Source organism: Malania oleifera, chromosome 1 (genome assembly GCF_029873635.1).
Source record: "Malania oleifera isolate guangnan ecotype guangnan chromosome 1, ASM2987363v1, whole genome shotgun sequence".
In the NCBI taxonomy this organism is placed as follows: Eukaryota; Viridiplantae; Streptophyta; class Magnoliopsida; order Santalales; family Ximeniaceae; genus Malania; species Malania oleifera.
This window is the reverse complement of record NC_080417.1, coordinates 53,998,809-54,010,990: the sequence shown is the minus strand read 5'-3', so window position 1 is coordinate 54,010,990 and position 12,182 is coordinate 53,998,809. Positions and strand designations below refer to the sequence as shown.

The 12,182-nt window shown below is 37.6% G+C and overlaps 1 protein-coding gene across 1 annotated transcript; it reads right to left on the bottom strand.

Annotated features, from left to right (window-relative positions):
- Window positions 1-9,946: 9,946 nt before the first annotated feature.
- LOC131150906 (basic endochitinase-like) lies at window positions 9,947-11,956 on the bottom strand. Its single transcript, XM_058101982.1, has 3 exons — window positions 11,426-11,956; window positions 11,116-11,287; window positions 9,947-10,575 (listed from the first exon to the last, which is right to left on the bottom strand). The coding sequence occupies exons 1-3, from the start codon at window positions 11,868-11,870 to the stop codon at window positions 10,146-10,148; spliced, it is 1,047 nt and encodes a 348-aa protein (XP_057957965.1). The 5' UTR covers window positions 11,871-11,956; the 3' UTR covers window positions 9,947-10,145.
- Between the last annotated feature and the right edge of the window lie 226 nt (window positions 11,957-12,182).

The following is a 12,182-nucleotide window of genomic DNA, read 5'->3' as shown; positions in this document are numbered from 1 at the left end:
AACTATTCTGGTTCGGTTGACCAGAATTACAGTGGTTAAAACCTAGGGGTTATTGGAAATTCCAACGGTTAGTTTCATAAATAGTCACCATGTTCTTGTACAATTGAGATCTGAGAGGGATTTTGTGCATGCATGGGCTTGTGAAAGATAAGTAATAGATGGGTGTTCGTTTATGTTGTTTCACTGAATGAAATACTCTGATCTAGAAAAGAAGTCTCCTTTGGAACCCCAATGGATATTCCTACCTGGCTTACCGATCCATATGTATCGCCCGAATTGTCTTCAAATCCTAGCATCCAAATTTGGTCGAATTTTAGGAGTTGATAATGTGACATTGAACAATACTAGAACATCTGGTGCACAGATATGTGTAGAGATTGACCTTTAAGAGGAACAAGTACAGGGATTCCCCATTTTTGTTTCAAATAATAAAGTGATTTGGCAGGAGGTACGATATGAGAAGCATAATTTCTATTGTTCTAAATGTTGTTGTCAAGAACATACATAGGTAGTTTGTAGAGCTGGAGAAAATAATGAAGGAGGGATAAAGAAATTACTCATGTGCCAAAGAAAATGTTGAGAGGAAAGGAGAAACAGGAAGAAGAAGGACACATAGGCCTTCCAACGCCCATTAATGCAGAGCGGAAGGCTATGTAGTCTCATGTGAAGGAACTAGAACAGTCAGGGGGTGTGGAAAAGTCGCCGGTGATAATTGAGGTGAGGGAAGAAGGTGAAGTGAAGAAGGACAACACCGTTAACATAGAGAATGTTACATAGCTGGAGGATGGCAATACTGAGGAAGTGGGATCAAGGCACGAGAATTTTGTTCTTGATGCACAAAATAAAAGGACCAATGAGACACAAGTGGGGGTAGCTACTTGGGTGATTGAGGAGAATTACGTGGATTTAGAGGAGAACCAAGCCTTGATTATTACACGTGTGGAGGAGGAGATGATGGGAGTGGATGAGAACCTGGTGGGGCAAGGTGGTGCAGGGGGGAACGTGGAGGTAGTATCTGAAGTTTTAGAATTAAGGTATGTTCAACTGTCAAAGTTAGATGGGACATCTTCGCCTACTTATGCATTAGATTAGGATACTGATAGACCTATAGAACAGTTGAGAAAGAAAAAAAATTATGATTCTGATTCGGATTTACAAGTTTCTTTGGCAACATTGAAGGACTAGCTAGGACAAGGTGTGCGTCATTCTTGACGGGTTCTTACTTGCGCCCTCGAAACTTAATCTATGATTGACACAATGCTAGTGTGGAATGTAAGAGGTTTGGGAAGATCAAGGAGGAGGTAGAAAGACTTAGTTAGACTTCGCCGAGTTGCTATTGTAGCTATTGTTGAGCCATTCTTGGAGGATACTAGGATGTCCCAACTAGCTACTGCTTCTTAATTGCTACAGTAATGGCGATGTGGGAGATAAGTTGTGGGTATTTTTGAGAGAAGACTTAAATTTTGAGACGGTTTGTATGAATAATCAAATGATTTCTGGTTGGTTACTTTTAGATAACAAGGAATTTTTTATTTCTTTCATTTATGCGAAGTGTACTCAGAATGAACGTAGGGAGTTGTGGCAAGCTTTCAAGGATTTACAAACTGAGGATCACCCTTTGATTGTGGTGGGGGATTTTAACGTGATTAAAGAGGATGGGGAGAGGATTAGAGGTAATCCACGTCCAATTGGAGCCATGGATGAGTTCAATTCTTGCTTGGATAACTGTGGATTCATGGACATGTCTTTTAGTGGGAGGAGGTTCTTATGGTGTAATGGTCATGAAGGTCACTCTTGTAGCTGAGCAAGGCTTGATAGAGTGGTTATGAATATGAGTTTCTCTAATACTTTCCCTAATGCTCATTTGGTGTATCTAATGAGGAAGTCATTGGATTATAGTCCTATGGTTATCAATTTTGACAAATTGGAGATGTGGTATAACCCATCACCTTTTCGTTTTCAAAATATGTGGTATTCACTTGATTCTTCTATGGACTGTGTGATGAAGGCGTGGGTTGAGCTGGTTTATGCTCAGGGTCTTTTGAAGCTTGCGGCCAAACTAAAAAAAACAAAGATAGCTCTTAAAGCATGGAAAATGCAGGTTTTTAGGCGTGTAGATAAGAATATCAAGGAGTTTGAGGAACGTTTAGAGGCCCTAGAAAATCAAATGCTAAGTGATTCTGACATGAGCATTGAAACGGATTTCCTTTATGGGAACAAAGGGAGGAGACTAGATTAGCACAACAAGCAAAAAAATCTTGGCTTAAAGAAGGGGACCAAAATTCAAAATTTTTTCATGCAATGGCAGAGAAAAGAAGGAAGAATTATGTGATTTCTAACATGAATCTTGCAGATGGGAGTGTGTTAAACTCACTAGAGAGCATTCATCTAGCGGCAACTTCATACTTTCAGGATTTTTTACTAGAAACAAGAACTCATGATGTGGCCGACTTATCAACCATTCTAGAGAAGGTTATTACTTATGAGAAAAATGAGCTTCTTAGTCAAGATCCTTTAGCTGAAGAGGTAAAAACTGCACCTTTTTTCATTCCAAAAAATAGTAGCCCAGGTCCTGATGGTTTCGGCTCAGCTTTTTATATTTCATGTTGGGATGTGGTTAAAGAAGACTTATTAGAGGCTATCAAGGATTTCTTTAATGGCACTAATCTACCAAGGTTTTATTCTTCTTCGTATAAAGTGCTTATTTCAAGGGTGCAGGATCCAAAAAGTATTGATAAGTTCCGCCCCATTAGCCTTTATCCTATTGCTTTTAATATTTTTTCTAAGATTATTGTACAGCGCATGACTAGTTTACTTACCCAAATAATATCGCGAGCGCAAGGGGTGTTCATTCCAAGCCAAAGTATATTTGAAAATATTACTCTTTCTCGGGAGATGGTGCACTCCTTGAACAAAAATAATGTAAGTGGTAATATTATGGTGAAAATTGATATGGCAAAGGCTTATGACTGGGTCGACTAGGATTTCTTTTGCTTCAGGTTTTAGAAGGATTTGGTTTCTCTTCAAATTTTTGTAAGTTTGTGGCTGAATGTATTTGAGCTCCTTGGTTTTTCATTATGATGAATGACTCTTACAAAGGATTCTTCAAACCTACTAGAGGTTTAAGGCAAGGAGATCCATTATCGCCTTATCTATTTATTGTCATGGATTAGGTTTTATCTAGATTGCTGCAGAAAAATTTTGAGGAGGGGCGTATTGACTATTTTTCTCACCCTTTGGGGGCTCCTTTGATTTCGCATTTACTCTATGCAGATGACATTTTGATTTTTCTTAATGGAGAGAAATGATCCATGTGGCGTCTTATTAAAGTTTTGGGTATCTATGAGAAGTGGTCTGGCTAAATGATTAGCAAAGAAAAATCAGCTATTTTCTTTTCAAAGAAAATTCCAATGTGGTGGAGGCAAAGTTTGATACGATTAACAAGATTTGTGGAGGGTGTTTTCCCGGTCACTTACTTAGGTGTCCCACTTGTTTCTGGGCATTTAATGATTAGCCATTGGTTCAAAAAATAAAAAGTAAGGTGTCGGGGTGGAAGCTAAAGATGCTCTCGCAAGGTGGTCGTCTAATTCTTTTAAAGCATGTTCTCACTTGTATGGTGACTCATTTGTTGGCGGTATTAGACATTCCGAAGGCAATCCACAAGAAGATGAATTCTATCCTCTCAACGTTCTTTTGGGGTGAGATAAATGGAAAGCCGAAAATGAAGTGGTGTTTATGGTCTAAACTGTGCAAGCCCACTAGTGAGGGTGGACTAGGTGTTCATGATTTTGGTGAAGTTCAAAATTTATACATATGAAATTTGCATGGAGGCTCATGACTTTAGATAATCTTTGGACAAAATTCTTCCGTGAAAAATATGTGAAACAAGGACATATCTCAATGGTGGTTTCTAAAGACTTGAGTTCTTGGTTTTGGAAATTAGTCATGCGGGTTTTACCTCAGGTGACGGAGAACGTGCAGCTGAAGGTAAAGAATGGCAAGGGTTCATTTTGGTTTGATAATTGGTTGGCTAGTGGACCGCTTTTTTTTTTTTTTTTTGCAATTTAATAATATTTAAAACCCTCTACTTAATATTAAAGATGTGTGGGTGGATGGTGCTTGGGATAGGCAACACTTAGTGGAGTTGGTTGGTAATGACAAAGCCGAAGAAGTCATATAGAATATTGCTTGTGGGAGACCAGGTGAGGATATTCTAATTTGGAAACTCAATGATAAAGTAAGCTTCACGTTGTCAAGTGCATGGGATCTAGTTAGAGTCAAAGGGCTACATGTAAGGGATATGGATTGGTTGTGGCACAATCTCTTGCCAAAGAAGGTCAGCATATGTGCTTGAAAAGCTCATTTTGGCTATTTGTCATTGGATGAGAAAGTTCAATCCTTGGGAATTGCTCTTGCTTCTCGATGTAACTGTTGTGAGCTGTGGCAAACAGAAACCTTGAATCATGTGCTTTGTTCGAGCGACATTCTTGTGAAGGTTTGGAATTTTGCTGCTATAGCCTTGGGGGTTGCTTGCATGACTGCAGTTTCTTGGATTTGTTGTGCACAACAATGGTTTACTTATGCTAAGAAATGAACTTAGAGGAGTGTAATCATTGGTATTGTGTCGAGTTTACTAACTTGGAGACTTTGGGTGCGTCGATGTAGAGTCCGAAGAAGGAATTTGGTTGGTAATCAAGGTTTGACTTAGGAGGATTTCGGAGAATATGAGATCAAGAGGATCCCTTTCCACTCAAGATAGCAAAGTACTAAGTGCTCTTGAGATTCCAATTATCACTCTGAAGGCTTGGACTCCTTGTGTTCTTAGGTTGGGGAACCCTCAGGTTGGGTCTGTAAAGTTGAACGTAGATGGTAGTTGTCATGGAAAACCAGGGATATGTGGAGGGTGTGGGGTTGAGAAGTAAGGTGTACTTCTAAGAAAGGGGGGAGGGGGACGGGGGTGAATTGGAATTTTAAAAATTTCTTTATAAATCTTTTTATTAAGTCTTTCCCAACTCTTTTATATTCATTAATCGCACAAGTATAACTGATTTGCAATGATCAACACAAATTTAGTATTTATTAATGAACGATGATAAAGGTCAAAATTTCAATATTTGGAATTCAACTTTTCAATACATCAATTCAATCAATAAGGTAAGCTTGAAATAAAATAGAAATTTAAATGAGCTTCCAAAATTCAGATTTTGATATCAAACAAGTTACTTGAGTTTAAGTATGTTAATGAACTTTGATATTTATCAACGTACTTCCTTTAATCAAGGTTTCCGCAATCAACGCACTTCCTTTAATCAAGGTTTCTGTAGTTCCCAATAACTATTTAATTTCTAGCAATTAAATGAACATCCATGCAATTTATATATGTAGAAAATTTAAAGAGATTTAGGGAAGAGAAAGACACCAAGATTTTACAAGGTTTGGGTATACCTGCCGACGTCCTCGCCTTAGGCGAGCCACTCAAGGATTTCACCATACCGTTCCTTTAACCAGGAAGAGCAAACCGTTTACACACTCCTTCAAGTAGGATGGAGCCCTCCTCTCCAAGAGATACCCGTTAATCCAATGATTCAACAATCCTAAACCGTCAAAAACAATAAGAGAAACAAGAACAATTCTTGTGTACAAAAAACACTCTCAGCAAGAGCAGATTAGTAAATGTGAATATCATAATATACTTCAATAAAAATCAATATAGAAAGATGAAGCTCAAGAATTTATCATCGGGGTTCTTTCTTAGATTGAGAAACTCAGTAGAAATGCAAAGAATTGTAGGCTTTAATTAGCAAATTCTCAGTAGAAACTTCAACAAGAGTTTTAGCAAGATAGCTTTTGAAGAGTAGAAAATATTATGCTTGAATGCTGATTTTATGTATTGGTGTCTTTAATTCTTTGATATAACATGTATTTATAGATGGAAAAAGTTTAATTTTCGTATTCCCCAAGTTACTTAGAGTGTTCCCAAGTTTTCATAAAGTTTGGGGACCAAGCAATCTATTTTGGAAATATTATTTTACGGTTTTATTTTGAATTTTACGAAGGTCAGTCGCTTGATTTATCGAGGCCAGTCGTCTGAGCTTATTTTGTTTCAGCAAAAATTCAAACTCAGAATGGGGTTAGTCGTCTAATCTCAAAGGGTCAGTCGACTGGGCCTATTTAGTTTGCTCAATTAGTTCTGCATAAAAATGTCAATTAACTGATCTATTTTGGTAAGTCGCCTGAACTAGCAAAATTCCACAATCTTTGATTTTCAAGACTTTGATCCTTCAATTTTTGAAAAACTTCAATGTAACTTAATTGAAGAACATTTTACGAGGTTTTCAAAAATTGGTCTCTAAGTTAATAAAAGATTCCTAAGAGCTTCATTCATTCATGTTGAAATGTTTGAAGTACTTACATGAGACTTCTTAAAAACTATTACTCTTCTAATCACTAAGTCTTCATGTATAGCTTCCATTCTTCATATTGAGTTTGGCTTTAAGTTTCATCTTTAACTTCATAAGATCTTGTGTCATTAAGTTCAAGCTTTTAACAGATTTTGTCAAGCACTTTGATATTGGTCACTTGATCTTAATACTTGAGTTGTAACGACTCGAATAATAATGAGATTTAAATAATAAAAGGAAAGGAAATGGAAACCGGAAACAAGAGGAGGCAATCGACTTCGTCGATGAACACTTTGCGTTCGTCGACGACATTGCATTTTGGAAGAAAAAACAAAAAGGGGATCATCAGGGCTTCGTCGACGAATCCCCTGTATTCGTCGACGAATACAGGGATTCGTCAACAAAGAAATATCGAGAGGGGGGTTTTGAGTCGACTAAATTTTGTTGACGAGGAGTGAATTTCGTTGACGAAATTAATGAAGGATTCGTCGACGAATGACGTGACTCGTCGACGAAATCCCCTATTCTATAAATATGGAAAATCCGGATTTTACTTCTAAACTAAGCCAACTCACTCCTCTCTCTCTCTCTCCTCTTTGGCTCTCTCCGTTTCTTTCCTTGATTTCGGGTCAAATTTACGCCCGATTGACAATCCGAAGTCACCATGACACTCTTGGGGAAGTTCTCTCCAAATCTGCTGGAGTGGATCATTGGTGAAAGTAAGTTGGAAATCATCCCTAAGTTGAGGTAAGGATTTTTAAGCCAAATTAGACTTTATGGTAGTTATAGGAAATGATGTACGCATGAAAATACTAATATTTAATATTGGGAGTTTTGAGTTTCAGGGTATTAATCAGGAAATTATATGGGGGTTAGCCTAGGATATTTTGGGGGCTTTCTCAGTAGCCAGGTAAGGGAATAAACTAAAGCAGTTAATTTCCATGTAAATTATGATTAATTATGAGTAATTTTTTTTTTAGAAAAGCTTATGTTATATAACTGTTTATTACGAATGAAATGTAGGATTGGGAAATACTGCTATGATGATTAAAATGTATATGTATGTATGAGATATCAGAAAAGCACGATTTTAGAATATGAAGTATGACTTTTAACAGCACATGTATGGCATGAATATTATTTTACGTGAAATGTATTATGATATGAAAGATTTTACAAGTAAAGCATGTTTTCAGGTATTATAAAAAGATGAATTATGTTGTGATGATTTTGATGAATATATGATAAATGATTTATTTTCAGAATGTGTATACCTGAAATGATTCTAGCGCGAGGCCATGTATTTATGTTATTGACACGAGGCCGTATTTATGTTTTCGGCACGAAGCCGTATTTATGTTTTCGGCACGAGGCTGTATTTATGATTTCGGCGCAAGGCCGTATGTATTTATGATTTCAGTGCGAGGCCGTATTTATTTATATTTTCGGCACAAGGTTGTATTTATGATTTTGGCACGAGAGCGTATTTATGAAAATGATCGGCACGAGGCTGCTATTATATCGTGTATTATATGTTATCATAATTCGGATGTTAGTTTAGTTCAGTTCAGGAGCTCGCTACCGTAACTATATGTAGATCAGATATCTACGTCCAGATTAGTGCTAACCATCCCTCGAGGGGATGAGAGATGGATAGTCGATGTGGCTTTCAATAGAGTGTGGACGTCGACTTGGCAGTCCGGACTAGGGTGTGGCGGGCCTATCGTACTTACAGACATATTTGACTAGACAGTGGTTGGCCAGCCATTGTCGGGCCCCGCCTTCAGGATGCACAACCCATTATGGGGGGTAATACATGACACCAGCTAGCTATTGATCCTGAGTATATGTTTTCAGTAATATCAATATAACAGATGTCTTATGTATGATACGACTTACTAGAAAATACGAAAACATGTGATTTTTTAGTATGATATGATGAACGTTTATGAAATATGAAATATACTGTATACGTATAATTGCATTAAATATTCATGTTGTCACACAGTTATATTTAGTTTATTTTCCCTTACTGAGAAGTGTCTCACCCCTGATATTAATTAATTTTTCAGGAGACCCTGAGTGATCGGCGGGTCGTGGCCACCGTTGAGTAGGGATATTACCCCGTTAGGAGGGTAAGATTTTGTACTAGGGTCAGAATTATTTTGTGTCTGATTTTAGAGTTAATTTGATATTTGGAAGAATGTAAATGAATATAGTATTTTGAAAATGTAGATAACTTTGGTATTATCTTTTATGATTGGATGTTTGAGATTTTATGTTTACTGCTGTTAGGTTTTTCGCTGTGAATGATAGGTGTTCCCGCTACCCCATTTTATCTATTACGTGACATTTTATATTAAGAAATTGAGGGACGTTACTTGAGTTACCTAAAATATCATCACTTAACAAAATATGTTAAGTTTCCTTTATTTGTTATTATCAAAATAAGATTCGTAAGCCTTGTGAGGCCAACAGGGGTGATTCGAGATTGCAGCGGGGCTTTCTGGGTGCTTATTCTTCCTTCTTTGGCTATGGCACTAATAATAAAGCCGAACTTAGGGCTCTGATGGAGGGACTGCGGATGTGCAAAGAGATGGGTTATATGAAGGTGGAGATTGAATGTGACTCTAATCTAGTGGCCGATTGAGTTCGTTCTCGGAGATACATGGTTTGGTATTTGTGGGATTTTTGGAAAGAGCTACTCGAGGCTCTTTCCATGATTAATTTTACCATTACTCACCAATTCTGAGAAGGAAATAAGGCTGTGGACTTCTTGGCACGTCAGGGAGAGGAAGGCACCACTATGAGATATTTGAAGTTTGCTTCTTTACCTCATCTAGTTAGAGGCATGATACGACTTGACAAAATTGGTTTTCCTAATTTAAGAGTATAATGTGTCATTTTGTCTTCATTTAGTTTTCGTTACGTTTGGTTTTTATCTGTTTGTAACTTGTTTCACTGGAACCATGGTATTCTTCCGTCATAAGTGAAGAGTTTTCTAATAAAGAAAGGAGGTGCCACCCTCTTTTATGGGAAAAAAAAAGGGTATTTCAACACAAGAAATGATTCACTCTTGGAATTGATGATTTTCAGTGTAAGGAGTGTTCTAGCTAAGTAGCATTTTCGAAATTAATAAAATGAATAAAATCAAGCTGATCTAGCCAACTACTGTGATTTTCTATTGATTAGACTATGGTAGCTACACGTATCATCAATAAAAGGACAGGAAGCATTGGAGAAGAGAAAGTTGTTCATCAATTATCCATGAAATGTTGTGCAATTACATACATCCACAAAAGAATTGCATATTACTTGAACCATTTGACAGAAAATGTTTGCCGTCCGACTTTCCTTCTGTTGCCTCTCCCTTAAGCAACTAGGTGATTAGACAATAAAAATGGATTTTTATCTACAAAAACCCTATGAACTTAAATATTTGCTTTGACTTGAAAAACTTTTTATTTTTTTAATATTTTTCGTAAATTTAATTATCATGTGATTCTAAAAATGGACGAAAATTAGTTAATTGATTTAGTCCATTATTTAGTCATAATAATATTTACTTAATTCATATATGCACTTTACGTGCATATTATTCTAATAATATTTACTTAATTTATACATATATGCACTTTACGTGCAGCTTATTCTACAAAACGATGCGTACATTTATCCACGCATACATACATCATACAAACATATGATACAAACTAAGTAACTAATTCATTGGACCATATTTAATTAAGCAACGACTAAGTTACTTAAGATAGGTAGCATCTTGTTCTTTCGGGTTGCTTTAGTAGTCAAACCATAGGGTTGTTGGTCACTGCAACTGAGGTTGTCACCTGGATCCACGCCCAATATTTCGCAGCACCTTTTGTAGTGTTGGATTCGATCTTGCTCCTGCTCGCTAGGGTACCCACATTCGATTCCACCATTGACGATGTTGGTGGTGAGCCCAAAACCTGGTACTCGACCTACTGAAAGGTCATTGTCAGATGGTGTCCAATTACCCACCATGACGTCGTGCAACGAGGGCTTGGGTTCGTGTGCGACCATCCAAAACCAAAACGCTGTTTGGAACGATACATACGGATCGGTTTCAACCAAGTCGGGGTTGCTTAACAAATCATAGCCTAGGTAAGCTCCAGCCATACCGTAATTGTAATTGCTACATGAAATAAAGTTAATTTATTATACATGTACATGTGATAGATTTCTAAAAGCGAGTTTGTATTCAATCATGGAGAATTAAAATACACTTATGTAGACATATCTATGACAATATTTTTTATGTATACAGATTTTGGCTGAGTTAATTGGTTAAATGTCTTGTTTATTCTCACTTTTAAAAAGGCATTTCAATAGCAAAAGATTGGTATAATAGCCACTCAGTGTTAGAATATGACCAGTCATCTCTTCTTTCTTTTTTTTTTTTTGGTCCATTCGATCAGTCTCAAATACCCTCGCCAAAGTGATTTTTGCACAATAAAATACTACCCTTTTCCACTTTGTGATTTTTTCGCATAAACAGCTAGGCACTTCCCTCATATTGTGAATCACACGATAGAGAAACAAAGCCTATAGTACTAGCTGGGCAAGATGTTTCAAAAATAACTAACCAGTTTGCAGCTAAATTCCTATGCCTTTTAAAAACTTAATTAAAAATTAATGAAGATTAAGAAATTGAAATTTTGAAGTGAGAACTCACTATGAAATTTGGAAGGGTCCACGGCCATAGTACTGCTGTCCAGCTACGCATGGCCACTGTTGATTTGATGAAATGCAATAGTCCGGCAGCAACCCTGGGTCAGTAGCCCCTCCTTCCCGAATCCAGCAATAACCCCACGAATATCGACCGTCCGGTGCAGTATCCCACCCTCCTGTGCCCCATAATTAATCCATTTTAACTTAAAACATGTCTATTAGTTATTAAGAACGTTTAATTAATTGAAATCCCAAGTAACATATAGTTTTAACCTGGCTAGTTTAATTAATTAGCGAATTACTATTTAATTAACCTGTGGTTTCATGCGAAGTGTGCGCGAAAAACGCCGCGATCTCTCTCTTACGGGTCTCCAAATCCCCAGATGTTCCAAAAGACTCGAACTTGTTGGAGGCCTTAATGAACGCATCGTAGGTGTAGAAGGCCCCCGGGCAGGGTGAGGTCCCTCGGTGGGGCAGCATCTCATTGTACACCTCTTCTGTGACGATGTCGGCAACTCCGTCGGCGCGGCCGGCTGTGGCGTCCGCCTGCCACGGCGGGAGGAGGCAGTTGCACTTGCTTTGGCAGCCATGGCAGCAGTGGGCGGAGGTGTTGCCGCAGTAGCCCCACTTGCTGCAGCAGTGTCCTTCGGGACAGGAGTCGCCGGCGAGTTGGGTTCCGCAGCGAAGGGTGGAGGATGCAAGGTTGATGATGCAGAGGAAGGAGATGAAAGCTAGTAGTTGACAGTAAGAGCGCCCCATGTTTATTTTTTGGGTGGATTGGTGTGGTGGGTGATGGTGCAGCGGGGTGGTTTAAATAGCCCGCAAAAGATGGACAAAATTATTGTATTTAGAATATGAAAATTCTCATCAAGATAAGGTTGTGGTCCATGCGACTGCACATTTAAAAGTTTATTGGCAGCGTGTTTAATATTTTTTAAGAATGTAATATAATAAATGAGAAGGTGTTGAAAATGATATATGAATATATTAATTTCAATAATTTTATATTCATGTAAATCAAGCTTGTATTATTTCATATTAAAGTCTCATGACAGTAAGAGATGTATAACA